The sequence below is a fragment of the Pseudopodoces humilis genome, chromosome 31, assembly GCF_049639895.1.
Source record: "Pseudopodoces humilis isolate 2021_Gansu_Grassland_sample_001 chromosome 31, ASM4963989v1, whole genome shotgun sequence".
Classification (NCBI taxonomy): Eukaryota; Metazoa; Chordata; class Aves; order Passeriformes; family Paridae; genus Pseudopodoces; species Pseudopodoces humilis.
The window spans coordinates 158,415-180,412 of NC_142230.1; the positions used below are offsets into that span (position 1 = coordinate 158,415).

The following is a 21,998-nucleotide window of genomic DNA, read 5'->3' on the forward strand; positions in this document are numbered from 1 at the left end:
CCAGAAAGAGGATCGAGATTCCAGCGGGAACGGGGAATCCCAAAGCCCGGAATCACCCGAGAGGATCCCAAATCTGGCATTCCCAAAGGCCGGAATCACCAGGAGGATCCCAAACCCCTCAGCCAGGGGATCCCGAAGCCGGGAATGCCCCCAAACCCTCACCCAGGACACCCCAAACCCTCACCCGGGACACCCCAAACCCTCACCCAGCGCACCCCAAGCCCCAGCCAGGGCCCCCCAGCGCCCGGGATCCCCCCGGAGCCCCGAGGCCGGGCCTGGCAGCGCTGCCGGGAGGGGCGGGCGGCGCTCCCGGGGCTCGCTCAGGCCGGGGACACGGATTTGGAGTCGCCGCCGAGGAAGCGAATCTCGTGCGCCAGGCACGGCCCGTGCGGCTCCTTGCCGAAATCCACCAGGAAGTTCTTGTTCACCGCCAGGCCGCCCTTGTCCGTGTCCACGTCGAGCTGCAGCATCACCGAGCCCTCCCTGCGCGGGGACAGCGGCGGCTCGTGGGGACAGCGAGCCCCGGGGGCCGCCCGGAGCCGCTCCCGGCACCGCCAGGGCCGGCCCGGGACAGCGGGGATGGGATCGGGGCGGCTCCGGATCCCCCCCGGCTGCCCCTGGGAATGGGGAAAAGCCCCGGCAGGAGGGGCCGGGGGGGCAGCGGGGACGGCTTTGGATCCCCAAATCCCCCCGGATGGGATCGGGGTCACTTTTCCCTCCCCAAATCCCCCCGGATGGGATCAGGATGGGATCGGGGTCACTTTTCCCTCCCCAAATCCCCCCGGATGGGATCAGGATGGGATCGGGGTCACTTTTCCCTCCCCAAATCCCCCCGGATGGGATCGGGGTCACTTTTCCCTCCCCAAATCCCCCCGGATGGGATCGGGGTCACTTTTCCCTCCCCAAATCCCCCCGGATGGGATCGGGGTCACTTTTCCCTCCCCAAATCCCCCCGGATGGGATCAGGATGGGATCGGGGTCACTTTTCCCTCCCCAATTCCCCCCGGATGGGATCGGGGTCACTTTTCCCTCCCCAATTCCCCCGGGATGGGATCAGGATGGGATCGGGGTCACTTTTCCCTCCCCAAATCCCCCAGGATCGGCTCAGGCCGGGCCGGATCCCCTCGGGGCCGAGCTCAGCCCGGGCTCTGCTCAATCCCTGCCCGGCCGGGGGGGCTCGGCCGGGAGCGGCTCCGGGAGAGCCCCGGGGGGGTCCCGGCCCCTTCCCCAGCCCCGGCCCGGCCCGGGGGGAGCCTTTTCCAGGCGGGAATTGCTCACTTGAGCAGGCTGGGGTAGAACTGCCGGTCCCAGGTGCTGAACAAGGAGTTGGTCACGTAGAGCCTCTTCCCGTCCAGGCTCAGCTGCAGCGCGGCGGGGCCGCCGTACACGCGCTTGCACTGGGACACAGCACTGCGGTTACTGGGGGCACTGGGAGCACTGGGACACGGCACTGGGGGCACTGGGAGCACTGGGAGCACTGGGACACGGCACTGGGGGCACTGGGACACGGCACTGGGGGCACTGGGAGCACTGGGAGCACTGGGAGCACTGGGACACGGCACTGGGGGCACTGGGGGCACTGGGACACGGCACTGGGGGCACTGGGAGCACTGGGACACGGCACTGGGGGCACTGGGAGCACTGGGAGCACTGGGACACGGCACTGGGGGCACTGGGGGCACTGGGAGCACTGGGACACGGCACTGGGGGCACTGGGGGCACTGGGACACGGCACTGGGAGCACTGGGGGCACTGGGAGCACTGGGAGCACTGGGACACGGCACTGGGGGCACTGGGGGCACTGGGAGCACTGGGAGCACTGGGACACGGCACTGGGGGCACTGGGGGCACTGGGACACAGCACTGGTGTTACGGGGAGCACGGGGACACAGCACTGCGGTTACTGGGGGCACTGGGGGCACTGGGACACGGCACTGGGGTTACTGGGAGCACTGGGACACAGCACTGCGGTTACTGGGGGCACTGGGAGCACTGGGACATGGCACTGGGGGCACTGGGGGCACTGGGACACGGCACTGGGGGCACTGGGGGCACTGGGGGCACTGGTGAGAGCAGGTTAAGGTGAGCACACACTCAAGTGAGCACACACACACTCACTCAGGTGAGCACACACTCAGGTGAGCACTCACTCAGGTGAGCACACACTCAGGTGAGCACACACACACACTCAGGTGAGCACACACACACTCAGGTGAGCACACACTCACTCAGGTGAGCACACACACACACACTCAGGTGAGCACACACTCCGGTGAGCACACACTCAGGTGAGCACACACTCAGGTGAGCACACACTCCCACTCCCAGCCCTGCCCAGGTGCCGCAGCCCCCCGGGGCTCACCTTGACCACCAGCGGCTCGGGCTGGCACTTGAGCTCCTCGTCCCTGCAGACGGTGACGGGGCCCCCTCGCAGGATGCTGCCCCCCACGAACACCTGCAAGGGCCAAACCCTTTCCCATTCCAAAATCCCTTCTCCAATCCCAAACCCTTTCCCATTCCAAAATCCCTTCTCCGATCCCAAACCCTTTCCCATTCCAAAATCCCTTCTCCAATCCCAAACCCTTTCCCATTCCAAAATCCCTTCTCCAATCCCAAACCCTTTCCCATTCCAAAATCCCTTCTCCAATCCCAAACCCTTTCCCATTCCAAAATCCCTTCTCCCAATCCCAAATCCTTCAAACCCTTCTCCCAATCCCAAACCCTTTTCCCAAATTTGTTCCCAAATCCTTTCCCAATCCTAAACCCTTCACCCCCTTCTCCCAATCCTAAACCCTTTTCCCAAGTCCTTTTCCAGCTCCAAACATTAATCCCAAACATTTATCCAAATCCCAAACATTTATCCCATTCCCAAATCCCCATTCCCAACCCCAAATCCCCATTCCCAACCCCAAATCCCCATTCCCAACCCCAAATCCCGATTCCCAACCCCAAATCCCCTTTCCCAACCCCAAATCCCCATTCCCAACCCCAAATCCCGATTCCCAACCCCAAATCCCCATTCCCAACCCCAAATCCCCATTCCCAACCCCAAATCCCCATTCCCAACCCCAAAACCCCTCTCTCAACCCCAAATCCCCAATCCCAACCCCAAATCCCCATTCCCAACCCCAAATCCCCATTCCCAACCCCAAATCCCGATTCCCAACCCCAAATCCCCTTTCCCAACCCCAAATCCCCATTCCCAACCCCAAATCCCGATTCCCAACCCCAAATCCCCATTCCCAATCCCAAATCCCCATTCCCAACCCCAAATCCCCTTTCCCAACCCCAAATCCCGATTCCCAACCCCAAATCCCGATTCCCAATCCCAAATCCCCTTTCCCAACCCCAAATCCCCTTTCCCAACCCCAAATCCCCTCTCCCAATCCCAAATCCCGATTCCCAACCCCAAATCCCCATTCCCAACCCCAAATCCCCTCTCCCAATCCCAAACCCCGATTCCCAAGCCCTGCAAGGGCCGCGCTGGCCCCGAGCGCTCCCGGCCGCTCCCCCCGGCCCTGCCCGGCCCCATCGCGGCCCCCCGGCCCCAGGGCTGCCCCTCACCTGCCCCACCAGCCGGGGCTTGCAGTTCCTGGCCAGCTCGTACTGCCGGATGTCCCCGTGCAGCCAATTGCTCACGTACAGGAACCGATCGTCCGGGCTGATGACGAGGTCGGCGATGAAGGCTGCGGGCACAGCCGGGGCTCAGCGCCACGGGCAGCGCCGGGGGACGGCGACCGGCCCCGGCCTCAGCTGGCCTTGGCACGGCCGGGGGTCGGGACTGGGGCCGGGGGTCGGGGACTGGGGCTCCGACAGGATTTGGGGTCACCGGGATTTAGGGACAGGCAGGATTTGGGGTCACCCCGCGGGATTTGGGGTCCCCGGGCCGGCTGTGCCCGGCTGCGGGAGCGGCGGAGGGAGCAGCGCTGGCAGCCCCGAGGGCGCACGCACCGGGCATCTTGGGCATGATCCAGCCCGACACGTCCTTGGCCGGGATCCGGATCACCTCCTCCACTGCCCAGTTCTCTCTCTGCGAAAGGACAGCGAGCCCGGTGAGCCCCGGGCCGAGCCCGAGCCGGGCACTGCGGGATCGGAACCGTCCCAAATCCCAAATTCCGAACCCGAGCCGGGCACTGCGGGATCGGAACCGTCCCAAATCCCAAATCCCGAACCCGAACCCGAGCCGGGCACTGCGGGATCATCCCTGTCCCAAATCCCAGATCCCGAACCCGAGCCGGGCACTGCGGGATCATCCCTGTCCCAAATCCCAAATCCCCAACCCGAGCCGGGCACTGCGGGATCATCCCTGGCCCAAATCCCAGATCCCGAACCTCGAGCCGGGCACTGCGGGATCGGAACCGTCCCAAATCCCAAATCCCAAATCTCGAACCCGAGCCGGGCACTGCGGGATCATCCCTGGCCCAAATCCCGAGCCGGGCACTGCGGGACCATCCCTGTCCCAAATCCCAGATCCCGAACCCGAGCCTGGCACTGCGGGATCATCCCTGTCCCAGAGCCCAAATCCCCATCCCAGCCCCATCCCGGCTGCCGATCCGGAGCACACCGAGATCGTTCCCATCCCTCTCCCAGCCCCGCTCCCGACTCGGCTCCCGCTCCCGGGCCGCTCCCGGCGGGCCCGTCCCGCTGCCCTCCCCAGCCCCGGCTCCGAGCCCTCGCTCTCGGCGCTGGCCGCGCTCGCCGCCGCCCGGCCCGGCCGCTTCCCCGCAGCCGCGGGGCCGCTGCCGGCGCTCGCACTCGCCTCGCAGGGTTTATAGAGGCGGAAGATGGCCCCGCTCAGGGCACAGCCCACGTAGCCCTCGGCCGCCTCGGGGCTGTGCAGGAAGCGCACGTTGAGCGGCAGAGAATCCTCGCCCAGGTCGAAGCACTGCGTCAGGCTGCGGCACGACAAGTTCCACACGTTCAGGCGGCGGCCGAACACCCCTGCGGGACACGGGGGGAAAGGCTCGGGGGCGCCCGGGGACAGGGAGCCATCCCCGAGGGGCTCCTGCTGCGAGCCGGCAGGGAAAGGACGGGAACTGCGGAGGGAAAGGTGGGAACGGGGAGGATTTGGGAAGAACACCGGGAATTGCAGGATTTGGGGAAGAACACCGGGAATTGCAGGATTTGGGAAGAACACCGGGAATTGCAGGATTTGGGAAGAACACCGGGAATTGCAGGATTTGGGGAAGAACACCGGGAATTGCAGGATTTGGGGAAGAACACCGGGAATTGCAGGATTTGGGAAGAACACCGGGAATTGCAGGATTTTAGGAAGAACAGCGGGAATTGCGGGATTTGGGAAGAACACCGGGAATTGCAGGATTTTGGGAAGAACAGCGGGAATTGCAGGATTTGGGAAGAACACCGGGAATTGCAGGATTTGGGGAAGAACAGCGGGAATTGCAGCATCGGGCACAGCCCGGCCCACCCTGGGCTCAGCCCCTGCCCATCCTCAGGCCGAGCCCGGCCGAGGCTCTGCGGGCACCCAGCGGCTCTCGGGGGTACCGAGCCCTGCCAGCCCCGGCTCCCAGCCCTGCCAGCCCCGGCTCCCAGCCCTGCCAGCCCCGGCTCCCAGCCCTGCCAGCCCCGGCTCCCAGCCCTGCCAGCCCCGGCTCCCAGCCCAGCCCCGGCTCCCAGCCCGGCACCGCTCCCAGCCCCGGCTCCCAGCCCCGGCTCCCAGCCCGGCACCGCTCCCAGCCCGGCACCGCTCCCAGCCCAGCCCCGGCTCCCGAACCTTTCTTGAAGTCGTCGGGGCTGAAGCCGCGCCCGGCCACTTTGGGCACCACCCCGGCCGAGCTGACCAGGACGTTGTGCCGGGGCTGGTACCAGAAGTCGCAGCCGCTCAGGGGAACCTCACACTCGTTCTCCCAGTTCCCCTTCAGCTCGAAGGTCTCTCCGTCCAGCACCACGAAACCACCTGCGACACGCCAGGGACAAATCCAGGCTCCCGCCTCTCCAACGGGACTCCCGAGGGGGGAGTGGTGGCAGGGAAATGGGAATTTCGGCAGGGAAATGGGAATCCCGGCAAGGAAATGGGAATTCTGGCAGGACAATGGGAATCTCGGCAGGGAAATGGGAATTTCGGCAGGGAAATGGGAATTTCGGCAGGGAAATGGGAATCCCGGCAAGGAAATGGGAATTCTGGCAGGACAATGGGAATCCCGGCAGGACAATTCACCTTTGCCGTTGCCGGCGGGGTCGCCCATGTTGGCGATCAGGATGTCACCGTTGGGCAGGGCGTGGGTGGCAGCCAGGTAACCCTTGTTGCACTTCCAGAACACATCCACGGGCTCGATCATCTGCACAAAGCAGTGCAAATGTCAGCCTCGGCCTGCTCGGCGCCTTTCCCGGGACCCCAAAATCCTTCCTTGGACTGACTGTCCTTCCTTCCTTCCTTCCTTCCTTCCTTCCTTCCTTCCTTCCTTCCTTCCTTCCTTCCTTCCTTCCTTCCTTCCTTCCTTCCTTCCTTCCCTCCTTCCTTCCTTCCTTCCTTCCTTCCTTCCTTCCTTCCTTCCTTCCTTCCTTCCTTCCTTCCTTCCTTCCTTCCTTCCTTCCCTCCTTCCTTCCTTCCTTCCTTCCCTCCTTCCCTCCCTCCTTCCCTCCCTCCTTCCCTCCTTCTCTTAATCCTTCCTTCCTTGAATGAATCCCTCCCTCCCTCCCTCCTTCCCTCCCTCCCTCCCTCCTTCCCTCCCTCCCTGTCCCTCCCCCGCTGCTGTCCGGGCCGTACCTTGCAGATCCGAGGCGCCCGGCACTGGGAGCCCACATCCACCACGTAGATGCGGGAGGAGATGAGGCCGGGCAGGACCAGCTTGGTCCTTTTGGCCGCGGCGCCGCTCTCGAAGCAGCCGCAGGCGGGGCCCCAGCCCGCGCAGTGCAGCTCGTCCTTGAGGTTGGGCATGGGCAGCCGCTGGATCACCTGGGCACGGCCAAGGGAGCTCAGCCCGGGCCGGCCGGGAACGGCCCTGGGCAGCGGCCCCGGCAGCGGGGAGCTGCGGAGGGGCCGGGGAGGGATTTGGGGAGCCCTGGAGAGGGATTTGGGGAGCTGGGAAGGGGCTACGAAGGATTTGGGGAGCCCTGGAGAGGGATTTGGGGAGCTGGGAAGGGGCTACGAAGGATTTGGGGAGCCCTGGAGAGGGGCTGCGATGGATCCCTCCCCGGGGAGCGCAGCACCGCGCCCGTACCTGGCCGTAGTGGCAGGAGCGCGGGTTGAGGTCCACGGTGGCCAGGAAATCGGGCTGCTCGATGCCCGTGGACCTGTAGGTGCAGGTCACGTAGGCGACCTCCTCCCTCGGGGCTGCGGACACAAAACCGCGCTCAAACCTCGCCGGGAAGGGCGGACGGGACACGAAAAGCTGCGGGCGGCTCGCGGAAATGAGCCCAAAGCTTTGCGGGCTCGCTGCCATTTCCTCCGGCTCCCCCCGGGCAGCCCCGGGGCCGCTCCTGAGCCGGGAACAACCGGAGGGAATCTCCGGGATTCCAGAGGGGAATCTCCCGCATTCCAGGGGGGAATCTCCGGGATTCCAGAGGGGAATCTCCGGGATTCCAGAGGGGAATCTCCCGCATTCCACAGGGGAATCTCCGGGATTCCAGAGGGGAATCTCCCGCATTCCAGGGGGGAATCTCCCGCATTCCACAGGGGAATCTCCGGGAACAACCAGCGGGAATTGCCCGCGAATTCTCCCGCTGGGAAAGGGGCTCAGCACCAACGCTGAGCCCAGGGCCCCCCAAGAAGCCCAAATCCCCCCCATTCCAAGCCAGCCCTGGCACTCCGGAGCCAGCAAGAACCAGGGGAGTCTCCCGGATTTCAGGGGGAATCTCCTGGGCAGAAGCAGCGGGAATCTCCCGGCAATTCTCCTGCTGGGGAAGGGGCTCAGCACAGCCGCTGAGCTCAGCGCCCCCCAACAAGCCCGCACCCCCCCCCTGGCCGCCCAGCCCCGCTGCCGCCACTCTCGCCTTTCAGCACGTCGGGGCACGAGGGGTACTCGTAGCACGGAGCTCTGCATCTGTCTGCGGGAGCAGAGGGCATCCCGTGAGGCCGGCCCGGAGCCCGGAGCCCCTGCCCGGCACCGCCGCCCCCGCCCCGGGCCCGGCCCGGCCCTCCCTGGGCACCCGTGGCGAGCGCTCGTGGTGGCGCTGCCATCGCCCAGCTCCGGGACAGGAGCCTGGGGACAGCGCGGGGACCAGCCCGGGGGGGACATCTGAGCACCGCGGGGAGCGCTCCCCACAGCGGGGAGCCCGGCACAGAGCGGGGACAGCATGGGGACAGAACCGGGACACGATGGGGACAGAACCGGGACACGATGGGGACAGAACCGGGACACGATGGGGACAGAGCCGGGACAGGGCTGGGACACGATGGGGACAGGGCTGGGACACGATGGGGACAGGGCCGGGACAGGGCTGGGATACGATGGGGACAGAGCTGTCCCCCAGAGGCGGGAGCCAGAGCTGGAAGCTCCAGCAGGGAAGATCGCTGTGGATCGCGGATCCCCGGAGCAGTGCAGGCTCCCCCGGCCCCCAGGAGCTCCCGCAGGAGCTCCGGGAGCAGCGGCCCCACGCTCCCGGCTCGGCGCCAGCTCCCTCCTGGTGCCCAGGGCCCGAAGGCGCCCGGCTGTGGCCGCAGCTGTGGCCGGCCCGGGGCTGCAGCCGGGGCTGCGGGGGTCCCTTACCCATGGCTGCGGCTCTGGGGGTCCCGGTGCCGGAGGAGCTGGAGCTCAGGGGCAGCTGCTGTCTCGGGACTGCTGGAGCGGCTGTGCCGTGCCCAGGCTGCTCCCGGGGCCCTTTTATCCCGGGACAAAGGGTGGGGGGAGCTGGGCCAAGCCCAGGGAGGGGCTGCCCAGCGCTTGGGAGGTGCCGGCCCGGCGCCGCGGCTTCTCGCCGCCAATCTGGGCCCAAATCTGCTGCTCCCTGCAGCTCCCGAACCTCAAAGCCCGCCGGGCCCGCCTGATCATCCCGGCCTCACGCGGCGGCTCCGCACCCGCAGCGGCCTCAGCACAGCCGGGCCCGGGGCACCCCCAAATCCCGGCCCGAGCCTCGGGCCCAGCGGCCGCTCCCGGGGCTGGCAGGAGCTGAGCCCGCGGCAGCGCCGAGGCTCCTCCGGGATGCTGATCCTGACGGGGGGGATGAGGATCCCGGTCCCGGGCATCGGCCGGAGGCTCCTCCGGATGATGCTGACAGCACCGGGCTGATCCTGACGGGAGGATGATCCCGGTCCCGGGCTGGCCCAGCAGGGTCGCCGAGCGGGCTCTGCCCAGGGACTTTGGCAGCTCGGGGACAGCGCGATGGGCTCGGGGAGCTGCTCAGGGGATCGCAGGGGACGGGGCCATGGCCAGGGGACAGCGGGGAGCCTCAGGAAATGCACCCCGAGCCCCGCTGGGCCAGCAGCAGCAGCCGGGCCACGACACGGGGCGGCCTCGCGGGGCGGCACCTGCGGCTGGCGACCAGGGATCAGCTGGCAACAGCTGGCAACAGCCGGGATCAGCTGGGAACAGCTGGCAACAGCCGGGAACAGCTGGGAACAGCCGGGATCAGCTGGCAACAGCGGGATTTGGGGACTTCAGCACTGGGAATCGGACCTGGAAAGGTCACCGGGGGCTGGCCCCAACCCTCCGCTCCCCCCATCTCTCCTCGAGCACCCGCTCATTAGGCGGCTCATTAGCCCGACCCTCATTAGCCAGCTCATTATCCCGCCCCTCATTAACGAGCCGCGCTGCTCCCGGTGGCTTCCCGTGCTGACGTCGCCGCGTCCCGCCCTGCCCCCGCCGGCCGCTCGCGTGTCGCCATGTCGCGATAAGAGCGAGATAAGCGCGGCTTCCGCGCGGCCGCACGACGAGCCCCGGCCCCTCCGGCCACTGCCCGCGCCCCGCTGGCCGCTCCCGGCGCCTCCTCCGGCCTAAATCCCCTTCCCAATGCCCATCTCCTGCGCCTTCGGCCCGCTCGCCCTCCTCCCTTCCCAGCCTCGGCCGGGGACACCTCGCCAAAATCCCCCCGAAATCCACGGAGCGAGCCCCGACCCCACCGGCCGCTCCTCCCCGTGCGCCTGCAATTCCATCCACGAGCCGCACAGGGCTCGGGAGGATTCTCGGCTCTCCCGCCAGCCCCGGGCGTGGGACAGGGACAAAACCTTCAGCTGGAATTTCATCCTTTCCCATTCCCAAATCCCCGTTCCCAGCACTTTTTTGGTTTTTTTTTTTTGCCCGGTCTCCGTCCTCTCTTCCCAGGCGTTTTCCTGGGCATCCTCATGGAAAGAAAGAAATGGGATTTGGGCTCCGATCCCAGGAAATGGGACAGGACAAGAGGGAGCGGCCTCGAGCGAGCTGTGCCAGGGGAGGCTCAGGGGGAGAAATTGGGGGAAACGCCTCCTGGAAAAGGGAAAAGCTTTCGGAAGGGGCTCCCTGGGGAGGTTTGGAGTGGAAATGTTCAGAGAATTCCTGGAATTCTGCATGACGAGACTGGTCCCATCATGGACTCGATGATCCTGAAGGGATTTGTCCTCGTCCTTCCCGCGGGGATCCCAACGCCCGGATTCCCTCGGGATGCGGATTGTCCCAGGGAACACCCGCACCCCCCAAACGAACTGGAAAAGCCGGCGAGGAGGAGCCGCTGCCCTGGCCCGGATCCCAAAATTCCCAATGCTTTGAAGCTTTTTGGGCCAGCAGCCCTGGTGAGCCGCCAAAGCCGGGGATAATTCCAGCTTGCTCCTCTGGATCCGCTTGGAATGAGGGACTGGAAAGGTCCCTCCACGGGGCAGGAATGTCCAGCTCCCGAGGCTTTTAATTATGGGCGGGACAGATCCCAGATGAATCCCTTTCATATCGGGCGAGATAAACGCGATCTGCAGTGTCAGGAAGGGCAGAAATCTGATTTTCCCCGGATTATGGGAAGTGGGGATGAGGAGGAGAGACCGGGAAACTTCCCGAACCGGGCTGGGGGGACGCTGCCCGCACCTCTGCTCATGGAAAAGCCTCAGGTGAGCACAGGGAGAACCAGCCGAGCTGATCTGGGCGCAGGGAGGGGCAGGAAATAATCGCAGCTCTTATCAGCATCTGCATTTATCAGCCGCAGCTTCATCTCCTCCCGGCCAGGCTCAGCAGGGGAGTTTCGAGATCTCCCCAAGGTTTATCTGCTGTGGGTTTTGTAGCATTTGCTCCTTTTTGGGGGGGTTGGGATCTGGGGTTGACGTTTGGAAATTGCCCCGAGTGCTAAAGGGACTTTTTAGGGAATTCCAGGATTATTTGGAATAATTGCGGAAGTGTAAAAGGAATTCTTTCAGGGAATTCCAGGATTTTTGAAGCTGGAAAATCCCTTCAGGATCATCGTGTCCAAGATGGGATCAATCCGCCCCTCGAAATGCAGAATTGCAGGAATTCTCTGAACATCTCCAGGGGTGGCCACTCCAAACCTCCGCAGGGAGCCCCTTCCGAGAGTGGCAGTGGCCGGAGGGGCCGGGGCTCGTCGCGGAAGCCGCGCTTATCTCGCTCTTATCGCGACATGGCGACACGCGAGCGGCCGGCGGGGGCAGGGCGGGACGCGGCGACGTCAGCACGGGAAGCCACCGGGAGCAGCGCGGCTCGTTAATGAGGGTCGGGCTAATGAGCCGCCTAATGAGCGGGTGCTCGAGGAGAGATGGGGGGAGCGGAGGGTTGGGGCCAGCCCCCGGTGACCTTTCCAGGTCCGATTCCCAGTGCTGAAGTCCCCAAATCCCGCTGTTCCCAGCTGTTCCCGGCTGTTGCCAGCTGTTGCCAGCTGATCCCGGCTGTTGCCAGCTGTTGCCAGCTGTTGCCAGCTGATCCCGGCTGTTGCCAGCTGATCCCGGCTGTTGCCAGCTGTTCCCTGGTCGCCAGCCGCAGGTGCCGCCCCGCGAGGCCGCCCCGTGTCGTGGCCCGGCTGCTGCTGCTGGCCCAGCGGGGCTCGGGGTGCATTTCCTGAGGCTCCCCGCTGTCCCCTGGCCATGGCCCCGTCCCCTGCGATCCCCTGAGCAGCTCCCCGAGCCCATCGCGCTGTCCCCGAGCTGCCAAAGTCGTGTCCCTGGGCAGAGCCCGCTCGGCGACCCTGCTGGGCCAGCCCGGGACCGGGATCATCCTCCCGTCAGGATCAGCCCGGTGCTGTCAGCATCATCCGGAGGAGCCTCCGGCCGATGCCCGGGACCGGGATCCTCATCCCCCCCGTCAGGATCAGCATCCCGGAGGAGCCTCGGCGCTGCCGCGGGCTCAGCTCCTGCCAGCCCCGGGAGCGGCCGCTGGGCCCGAGGCTCGGGCCGGGATTTGGGGGTGCCCCGGGCCCGGCTGTGCTGAGGCCGCTGCGGGTGCGGAGCCGCCGCGTGAGGCCGGGATGATCAGGCGGGCCCGGCGGGCTTTGAGGTTCGGGAGCTGCAGGGAGCAGCAGATTTGGGCCCAGATTGGCGGCGAGAAGCCGCAGCGCCGGGCCGGCACCTCCCAAGCGCTGGGCAGCCCCTCCCTGGGCTTGGCCCAGCTCCCCCCACCCTTTGTCCCGGGATAAAAGGGCCCCGGGAGCAGCCTGGGCACGGCACAGCCGCTCCAGCAGTCCCGAGACAGCAGCTGCCCCTGAGCTCCAGCTCCTCCGGCACCGGGACCCCCAGAGCCGCAGCCATGGGTAAGGGACCCCCGCAGCCCCGGCTGCAGCCCCGGGCCGGCCACAGCTGCGGCCACAGCCGGGCGCCTTCGGGCCCTGGGCACCAGGAGGGGGCTGGCGCCGAGCCGGGAGCGTGGGGCCGCTGCTCCCGGAGCTCCTGCGGGAGCTCCTGGGGGCCGGGGGAGCCTGCACTGCTCCGGGGATCCGCGATCCACAGCGATCTTCCCTGCTGGAGCTTCCAGCTCTGGCTCCCGCCTCTGGGGGACAGCTCTGTCCCCATCGTGTCCCAGCCCTGTCCCCATCGTGTCCCGGCCCTGTCCCGGCTCTGTCCCCATCCTGTCCCGGTTCTGTCCCCATCGTGTCCCGGTTCTGTCCCCATCGTGTCCCGGCTCTGTCCCCATCGTGTCCCGGCCCTGTCCCCATCGTGTCCCGGCCCTGTCCCCATCGTGTCCCGGCTCTGTCCCCATCCTGTCCCAGCCCTGTCCCGGCTCTGTCCCCATCGTGTCCCGGCTCTGTCCCCATCCTGTCCCGGTTCTGTCCCCATCGTGTCCCGGCTCTGTCCCCATCCTGTCCCGGTTCTGTCCCCATCGTGTCCCGGTTCTGTCCCCATCGTGTCCCGGTTCTGTCCCCATCCTGTCCCGGTTCTGTCCCCATCGTGTCCCGGTTCTGTCCCCATCGTGTCCCGGTTCTGTCCCCATGCTGTCCCCGCTCTGTGCCGGGCTCCCCGCTGTGGGGAGCGCTCCCCGCGGTGCTCAGATGTCCCCCCCGGGCTGGTCCCCGCGCTGTCCCCAGGCTCCTGTCCCGGAGCTGGGCGATGGCAGCGCCACCACGAGCGCTCGCCACGGGTGCCCAGGGAGGGCCGGGCCGGGCCCGGGGCGGGGGCGGCGGTGCCGGGCAGGGGCTCCGGGCTCCGGGCCGGCCTCACGGGATGCCCTCTGCTCCCGCAGACAGATGCAGAGCTCCGTGCTACGAGTACCCCTCGTGCCCCGACGTGCTGAAAGGCGAGTGGCGGCAGCGGGGCTGGGCTGACACGGGGGGGGTTCGGGCTTGTTGGGGGGCGCTGAGCTCAGCGGCTGTGCTGAGCCCCTTCCCCAGCAGGAGAATTGCCGGGAGATTCCCGCTGCTTCTGCCCAGGAGATTCCCCCTGAAATCCGGGAGACTCCCCTGGTTCTTGCTGGCTCCGGAGTGCCAGGGCTGGCTTGGAATGGGGGGGATTTGGGCTTCTTGGGGGGCCCTGGGCTCAGCGTTGGTGCTGAGCCCCTTTCCCAGCGGGAGAATTCGCGGGCAATTCCCGCTGGTTGTTCCCGGAGATTCCCCCCTGGAATGCGGGAGATTCCCCTGTGGAATGCGGGAGATTCCCCTGTGGAATGCGGGAGATTCCCCCCTGGAATCCCGGAGATTCCCCCCTGGAATGCGGGAGATTCCCCTCTGGAATCCCGGAGATTCCCCTGTGGAATGCGGGAGATTCCCCCCTGGAATGCGGGAGATTCCCCCCTGGAATGCGGGAGATTCCCCTGTGGAATGCGGGAGATTCCCCTCTGGAATCCCGGAGATTCCCCCCTGGAATCCCGGAGATTCCCCCCTGGAATGCGGGAGATTCCCCTCTGGAATCCCGGAGATTCCCCCCTGAAATGCGGGAGATTCCCCAGTGGAATCCCGGAGATTCCCCTCTGGAATGCGGGAGATTCCCTCCTGGAATGCGGGAGATTCCCCCCTGGAATCCCGGAGATTCCCCTCTGGAATGCGGGAGATTCCCCTCTGGAATCCCGGAGATTCCCCCCTGGAATGCGGGAGATTCCCTCCGGTTGTTCCCGGCTCAGGAGCGGCCCCGGGGCTGCCCGGGGGGAGCCGGAGGAAATGGCAGCGAGCCCGCAAAGCTTTGGGCTCATTTCCGCGAGCCGCCCGCAGCTTTTCGTGTCCCGTCCGCCCTTCCCGGCGAGGTTTGAGCGCGGTTTTGTGTCCGCAGCCCCGAGGGAGGAGGTCGCCTACGTGACCTGCACCTACAGGTCCACGGGCATCGAGCAGCCCGATTTCCTGGCCACCGTGGACCTCAACCCGCGCTCCTGCCACTACGGCCAGGTACGGGCGCGGTGCTGCGCTCCCCGGGGAGGGATCCATCGCAGCCCCCCTCCAGGGCTCCCCAAATCCTTCGTAGCCCCTTCCCAGCTCCCCAAATCCCTCTCCAGGGCTCCCCAAATCCCTCCCTGGCCCCTCCGAAGCTCCCCAAATCCCTCTCCAGGGCTCCCCAAATCCTTCGTAGCCCCTTCCCAGCTCCCCAAATCCCTCTCCAGGGCTCCCCAAATCCCTCTCCAGGGCTCCCCAAATCCCTCCCCGGCCCCTCCGCAGCTCCCCGCTGCCGGGGCCGCTGCCCAGGGCCGTTCCCGGCCGGCCCGGGCTGAGCTCCCTTGGCCGTGCCCAGGTGATCCAGCGGCTGCCCATGCCCAACCTCAAGGACGAGCTGCACTGCGCGGGCTGGGGCCCCGCCTGCGGCTGCTTCGAGAGCGGCGCCGCGGCCAAAAGGACCAAGCTGGTCCTGCCCGGCCTCATCTCCTCCCGCATCTACGTGGTGGATGTGGGCTCCCAGTGCCGGGCGCCTCGGATCTGCAAGGTACGGCCCGGACAGCAGCGGGGGAGGGACAGGGAGGGAGGGAAGGAGGGAGGGAGGGAGGGAAGGAGGGAAGGAAGGAAGGAGGGAGGGAAGGAAGGAAGGAAGGAAGGAAGGAAGGAAGGAAGGAAGGAAGGAAGGAAGGAAGGAAGGAAGGAAGGAAGGAAGGAAGGAAGGACAGTCAGTCCAAGGAAGGATTTTGGGGTCCCGGGAAAGGCGCCGAGCAGGCCGAGGCTGACATTTGCACTGCTTTGTGCAGATGATCGAGCCCGTGGATGTGTTCTGGAAGTGCAACAAGGGTTACCTGGCTGCCACCCACGCCCTGCCCAACGGCGACATCCTGATCGCCAACATGGGCGACCCCGCCGGCAACGGCAAAGGTGAATTGTCCTGCCGGGATTCCCATTGTCCTGCCAGAATTCCCATTGTCCTGCCGGGATTCCCATTTCCTTGCCGGGATTCCCATTTCCCTGCCGGGATTCCCATTTCCCTGCCGGGATTCCCATTTCCCTGCCGGGATTCCCATTTCCCTGCCGGGATTCCCATTTCCCTGCCGAAATTCCCATTGTCCCTGCCAGAATTCCCATTTCCCTGCCGGGATTCCCATTTCCCTGCCGAAATTCCCATTTCCCTGCCGGGATTCCCATTTCCTTGCCGGGATTCCCATTTCCCTGCCGGGATTCCCATTTCCCTGCCGAAATTCCCATTTCCCTGCCGAAATTCCCATTTCCCTGCCACCACTCCCCCCTCGGGAGTCCCGTTGGAGAGGCGGGAGCCTGGATTTGTCCCTGGCGTGTCGCAGGTGGTTTCGTGGTGCTGGACGGAGAGACCTTCGAGCTGAAGGGGAACTGGGAGAACGAGTGTGAGGTTCCCCTGAGCGGCTGCGACTTCTGGTACCAGCCCCGGCACAACGTCCTGGTCAGCTCGGCCGGGGTGGTGCCCAAAGTGGCCGGGCGCGGCTTCAGCCCCGACGACTTCAAGAAAGGTTCGGGAGCCGGGGCTGGGCTGGCAGCGGTGCCGGGCTGGGGGCCGGGGCTGGCAGGGCTGGGAGCCGGGGCTGGCAGGGCTGGGAGCCGGGGCTGGGAGCCGGGGCTGGGCTGGGAGCGGTGCCGGGCTGGGAGCCGGGGCTGGCAGGGCTGGGAGCCGGGGCTGGCAGGGCTGGGAGCCGGGGCTGGGCTGGGAGCCGGGGCTGGCAGGGCTCGGTACCCCCGAGAGCCGCTGGGTGCCCGCAGAGCCTCGGCCGGGCTCGGCCTGAGGATGGGCAGGGGCTGAGCCCAGGGTGGGCCGGGCTGTGCCCGATGCTGCAATTCCCGCTGTTCTTCCCCAAATCCTGCAATTCCCGCTGTTCTTCCTAAAATCCTGGAATTCCCGGTGTTCTTCCCCAAATCCTGCAATTCCCGCTGTTCTTCCTAAAATCCTGCAATTCCCGCTGTTCTTCCCAAATCCTGCAATTCCCGGTGTTCTTCCCCAAATCCTGCAATTCCCGCTGTTCTTCCCAAATCCTGCAATTCCCGGTGTTCTTCCCAAATCCTGCAATTCCCGCTGTTCTTCCCAAAATCCTGCAATTCCCGGTGTTCTTCCCAAATCCTGCAATTCCCGGTGTTCTTCCCAAATCCTGCAGTTCCCGGTGTTCTTCCCAAATCCTCCCCGTTCCCACCTTTCCCTCCGCAGTTCCCGTCCTTTCCCTGCCGGCTCGCAGCAGGAGCCCCTCGGGGATGGCTCCCTGTCCCCGGGCGCCCCCGAGCCTTTCCCCCCGTGTCCCGCAGGGGTGTTCGGCCGCCGCCTGAACGTGTGGAACTTGTCGTGCCGCAGCCTGACGCAGTGCTTCGACCTGGGCGAGGATTCTCTGCCGCTCAACGTGCGCTTCCTGCACAGCCCCGAGGCGGCCGAGGGCTACGTGGGCTGTGCCCTGAGCGGGGCCATCTTCCGCCTCTATAAACCCTGCGAGGCGAGTGCGAGCGCCGGCAGCGGCCCCGCGGCTGCGGGGAAGCGGCCGGGCCGGGCGGCGGCGAGCGCGGCCAGCGCCGAGAGCGAGGGCTCGGAGCCGGGGCTGGGGAGGGCAGCGGGACGGGCCCGCCGGGAGCGGCCCGGGAGCGGGAGCCGAGTCGGGAGCGGGGCTGGGAGAGGGATGGGAACGATCTCGGTGTGCTCCGGATCGGCAGCCGGGATGGGGCTGGGATGGGGATTTGGGCTCTGGGACAGGGATGATCCCGCAGTGCCCGGCTCGAGGTTCGGGATTTGGGATTTGGGACAGGGATGATCCCGCAGTGCCCGGCTCGGGTTCGAGATTTGGGATTTGGGATTTGGGACGGTTCCGATCCCGCAGTGCCCGGCTCGGATTCGAGATTTGGGATTTGGGACGGTTCCGATCCCGCAGTGCCCGGCTCGGGTTCGGAATTTGGGATTTGGGACAGGGATGATCCCGCAGTGCCCGGCTCGGGTTGGGGATTTGGGATTTGGGCCAGGGATGATCCCGCAGTGCCCGGCTCGGGTTTGGGTTGGGGATTTGGGATTTGGGACGGTTCCGATCCCGCAGTGCCCGGCTCGGGTTTGGGTTGGGGATTTGGGATTTGGGACGGTTCCGATCCCGCAGTGCCCGGCTCGGGCTCGGCCCGGGGCTCACCGGGCTCGCTGTCCTTTCGCAGAGAGAGAACTGGGCAGTGGAGGAGGTGATCCGGATCCCGGCCAAGGACGTGTCGGGCTGGATCATGCCCAAGATGCCCGGTGCGTGCGCCCTCGGGGCTGCCAGCGCTGCTCCCTCCGCCGCTCCCGCAGCCGGGCACAGCCGGCCCGGGGACCCCAAATCCCGCGGGGTGACCCCAAATCCTGCCTGTCCCTAAATCCTGAGAGACCCCAAACCCTGAGAGACCCCAAATCCTGCCTGTCCCTAAATCCTGAGAGACCCCAAATCCTGAGAGACCCCAAATCCTGCCTGTCCCTAAATCCTGAGAGACCCCAAACCCTGAGAGACGTCAAATCCTGCCTGTCCCTAAATCCCGGTGACCCCAAATCCTGAGAGACCCCAAACCCTGAGAGACCCCAAATCCTGCCTGTCCCTAAATCCTGAGAGACCCCAAATCCTGAGAGACGTCAAATCCTGCCTGTCCCTAAATCCCGGTGACCCCAAATCCTGAGAGACCCCAAATCCTGAGAGACGTCAAATCCTGCCTGTCCCTAAATCCTGAGAGACCCCAAATCCTGAGAGACGTCAAATCCTGCCTGTCCCTAAATCCTGAGAGACCTCAAATCCCGCGGGGTGACCCCAAATCCTGCGGGGTGACCCCAAATCCTGCCTGTCCCTAAATCCCGGTGACCCCAAATCCTGTCGGAGCCCCAGTCCCCGACCCCCGGCCCCAGTCCCGACCCCCGGCCGTGCCAAGGCCAGCTGAGGCCGGGGCCGGTCGCCGTCCCCCGGCGCTGCCCGTGGCGCTGAGCCCCGGCTGTGCCCGCAGCCTTCATCGCCGACCTCGTCATCAGCCCGGACGATCGGTTCCTGTACGTGAGCAATTGGCTGCACGGGGACATCCGGCAGTACGAGCTGGCCAGGAACTGCAAGCCCCGGCTGGTGGGGCAGGTGAGGGGCAGCCCTGGGGCCGGGGGGCCGCGATGGGGCCGGGCAGGGCCGGGGGGAGCGGCCGGGAGCGCTCGGGGCCAGCGCGGCCCTTGCAGGGCTTGGGAATCGGGATTTGGGATTGGGAGAGGGGATTTGGGGTTGGGAATGGGGATTTGGGGTTGGAAATGGGGATTTGGGGTTGGAAATGGGGATTTGGGGTTGGGAAAGTGGATTTGGGGTTGGGAGAGGGGATTTGGGGTTGGGAAAGTGGATTTGGGGTTGGGAGAGGGGATTTGGGAATGGGAATTGGGGATTGGGAATGGGATAAATGTTTGGGATTTGGATAAATGTTTGGGATTAATGTTTGGAGCTGGAAAAGGACTTGGGAAAGGGTTTAGGATTGGGAGAAGGGGGTGAAGGGTTTAGGATTGGGAAAGGATTTGGGAACAAATTTGGGAAAAGGGTTTGGGATTGGGAGAAGGGTTTGAAGGATTTGGGATTGGAGAAGGGATTTTGGAATGGGAAAGGGTTTGGGATTGGAGAAGGGATTTTGGAATGGGAAAGGGTTTGGGATTGGAGACGGGATTTTGGAATGGGAAAGGGTTTGGGATTGGGAGAAGGGATTTTGGAATGGGAAAGGGTTTGGGATTGGAGAAGGGATTTTGGAATGGGAAAGGGTTTGGCCCTTGCAGGTGTTCGTGGGGGGCAGCATCCTGCGAGGGGGCCCCGTCACCGTCTGCAGGGACGAGGAGCTCAAGTGCCAGCCCGAGCCGCTGGTGGTCAAGGTGAGCCCCGGGGGGCTGCGGCACCTGGGCAGGGCTGGGAGTGGGAGTGTGTGCTCACCTGAGTGTGTGCTCACCGGAGTGTGTGTGCTCACCTGAGTGTGTGCTCACCTGAGTCAGTGTGTGCTCACCTGAGTGAGTGTGTGTGTGCTCACCTGAGTGTGTGTGTGTGCTCACCTGAGTGTGTGCTCACCTGAGTGAGTGCTCACCTGAGTGTGTGCTCACCTGAGTGAGTGTGTGTGTGCTCACCTGAGTGAGTGCTCACCTGAGTGTGTGCTCCCCTGAGTGAGTGTGTGTGCTCACCTGAGTGTGCTCACCTGAACCTGCTCTCACCAGTGCCCCCAGTGCCCCCAGTGCCCCCAGTGCTCCCAGTGCCCCCAGTGCCCCCAGTGCCGTGTCCCAGTGCTCCCAGTGCTCCCAGTACCCGCAGTGCTGTGTCCCAGTGCTCCCCGTAACACCAGTGCCGTGTCCCAGTGCTCCCAGTGCCCCCAGTAACCCCAGTGCCGTGTCCCAGTGCTCCCAGTGCTCCCAGTGCCCCCAGTGCTCCCAGTGCCCCCAGTGCCCCCAGTGCCGTGTCCCAGTGCTCCCAGTGCCGTGTCCCAGTGCTCCCAGTGCCCCCAGTGCCGTGTCCCAGTGCTCCCAGTGCCGTGTCCCAGTGCCCCCAGTGCCCCCAGTGCCGTGTCCCAGTGCTCCCAGTGCCCCCAGTAACCGCAGTGCTGTGTCCCAGTGCCCCCAGTAACCCCAGTGCCGTGTCCCAGTGCTCCCAGTGCCCCCAGTAACCCCAGTGCCGTGTCCCAGTGCCCCCAGTGCCCCCAGTGCCGTGTCCCAGTGCTCCCAGTGCCGTGTCCCAGTGCCCCCAGTGCCCCCAGTGCCCCCAGTGCCGTGTCCCAGTGCTCCCAGTGCCGTGTCCCAGTGCCCCCAGTGCCCCCAGTGCCCCCAGTGCCGTGTCCCAGTGCTCCCAGTGCCCCCAGTAACCGCAGTGCTGTGTCCCAGTGCAAGCGCGTGTACGGCGGCCCCGCCGCGCTGCAGCTGAGCCTGGACGGGAAGAGGCTCTACGTGACCAACTCCTTGTTCAGCACCTGGGACCGGCAGTTCTACCCCAGCCTGCTCAAGTGAGCAATTCCCGCCTGGAAAAGGCTCCCCCCGGGCCGGGCCGGGGCTGGGGAAGGGGCCGGGACCCCCCCGGGGCTCTCCCGGAGCCGCTCCCGGCCGAGCCCCCCCGGCCGGGCAGGGATTGAGCAGAGCCCGGGCTGAGCTCGGCCCCGAGGGGATCCGGCCCGGCCTGAGCCGATCCTGGGGGATTTGGGGAGGGAAAAGTGACCCCGATCCCATCCGGGGGGATTTGGGGAGGGAAAAGTGACCCCGATCCCATCCTGAGCCGATCCTGGGGGATTTGGGGAGGGAAAAGTGACCCCGATCCCATCCTGATCCCATCCTGGGGGATTTGGGGAGGGAAAAGTGACCCCGATCCCATCCTGGGGGGATTTGGGGAGGGAAAAGTGACCCCGATCCCATCCTGATCCCATCCGGGGGGATTTGGGGAGGGAAAAGTGACCCCGATCCCATCCGGGGGGATTTGGGGAGGGAAAAGTGACCCCGATCCCATCCTGATCCCATCCGGGGGGATTTGGGGAGGGAAAAGTGACCCCGATCCCATCCGGGGGGATTTGGGGAGGGAAAAGTGACCCCGATCCCATCCGGGGGGATTTGGGGAGGGAAAAGTGACCCCGATCCCATCCTGATCCCATCCGGGGGGATTTGGGGAGGGAAAAGTGACCCCGATCCCATCCGGGGGGATTTGGGGATCCAAAGCCGTCCCCGCTGCCCCCCCGGCCCCTCCTGCCGGGGCTTTTCCCCATTCCCAGGGGCAGCCGGGGGGGATCCGGAGCCGCCCCGATCCCATCCCCGCTGTCCCGGGCCGGCCCTGGCGGTGCCGGGAGCGGCTCCGGGCGGCCCCCGGGGCTCGCTGTCCCCACGAGCCGCCGCTGTCCCCGCGCAGGGAGGGCTCGGTGATGCTGCAGCTCGACGTGGACACGGACAAGGGCGGCCTGGCGGTGAACAAGAACTTCCTGGTGGATTTCGGCAAGGAGCCGCACGGGCCGTGCCTGGCGCACGAGATTCGCTTCCTCGGCGGCGACTCCAAATCCGTGTCCCCGGCCTGAGCGAGCCCCGGGAGCGCCGCCCGCCCCTCCCGGCAGCGCTGCCAGGCCCGGCCTCGGGGCTCCGGGGGGATCCCGGGCGCTGGGGGGCCCTGGCTGGGGCTTGGGGTGCGCTGGGTGAGGGTTTGGGGTGTCCTGGGTGAGGGTTTGGGGTGTCCTGGGTGAGGGTTTGGGGTGTCCCGGGTGAGGGTTTGGGGTGTCCCGGGTGAGGGTTTGGGGTGTCCCGGGTGAGGGTTTGGGGGCATTCCCGGCTTTGGGATCCCCTGGCTGAGGGGTTTGGGGTCCTCCTGGTGATTCCGGGCTTTGGG

At 65.9% G+C, this 21,998-nt stretch overlaps 2 protein-coding genes across 2 annotated transcripts; one reads left to right on the forward strand and one right to left on the reverse strand.

Moving 5' to 3' along the window:
- Nucleotides 1-247: 247 nt before the first annotated feature.
- Nucleotides 248-8,746, reverse strand: LOC148182364 (methanethiol oxidase-like). The gene is made up of 12 exons (XM_088068497.1): nucleotides 8,670-8,746; nucleotides 7,954-8,007; nucleotides 7,182-7,294; nucleotides 6,728-6,916; nucleotides 6,179-6,299; nucleotides 5,735-5,917; nucleotides 4,760-4,941; nucleotides 3,952-4,030; nucleotides 3,565-3,686; nucleotides 2,363-2,455; nucleotides 1,279-1,397; nucleotides 248-483 (listed from the first exon to the last, which is right to left on the reverse strand). Exons 1-12 carry the CDS (start codon nucleotides 8,671-8,673, stop codon nucleotides 321-323), a joined length of 1,422 nt encoding a protein of 473 aa, XP_087924623.1. The 5' UTR covers nucleotides 8,674-8,746; the 3' UTR covers nucleotides 248-320.
- Nucleotides 8,747-12,576: 3,830 nt separating this feature from the next.
- Nucleotides 12,577-21,737, forward strand: LOC102109811 (methanethiol oxidase-like). The gene is made up of 12 exons (XM_088068498.1): nucleotides 12,577-12,612; nucleotides 13,539-13,592; nucleotides 14,558-14,670; nucleotides 15,011-15,199; nucleotides 15,456-15,576; nucleotides 15,999-16,181; nucleotides 16,963-17,144; nucleotides 17,842-17,920; nucleotides 18,649-18,770; nucleotides 19,442-19,534; nucleotides 20,525-20,643; nucleotides 21,531-21,737. The coding sequence occupies exons 1-12, from the start codon at nucleotides 12,609-12,611 to the stop codon at nucleotides 21,691-21,693; spliced, it is 1,422 nt and encodes a 473-aa protein (XP_087924624.1). The 5' UTR covers nucleotides 12,577-12,608; the 3' UTR covers nucleotides 21,694-21,737.
- Nucleotides 21,738-21,998: the final 261 nt, after the last annotated feature.

Coding starts and splice junctions, on each gene's coding strand:
- LOC148182364 (XM_088068497.1), bottom strand. Junction 4,031..4,759: donor GCCTCTATAAACCCTGCGAG/GCGAGTGCGAGC, acceptor GTCCTTTCGCAG/AGAGAGAACTGGGCAGTGGA. Junction 484..1,278: donor TTCTACCCCAGCCTGCTCAA/GTGAGCAATTCC, acceptor GTCCCCGCGCAG/GGAGGGCTCGGTGATGCTGC.
- LOC102109811 (XM_088068498.1), top strand. Junction 13,593..14,557: donor GTGCCCCGACGTGCTGAAAG/GCGAGTGGCGGC, acceptor TTGTGTCCGCAG/CCCCGAGGGAGGAGGTCGCC. Junction 19,535..20,524: donor CCGAGCCGCTGGTGGTCAAG/GTGAGCCCCGGG, acceptor GCTGTGTCCCAG/TGCAAGCGCGTGTACGGCGG.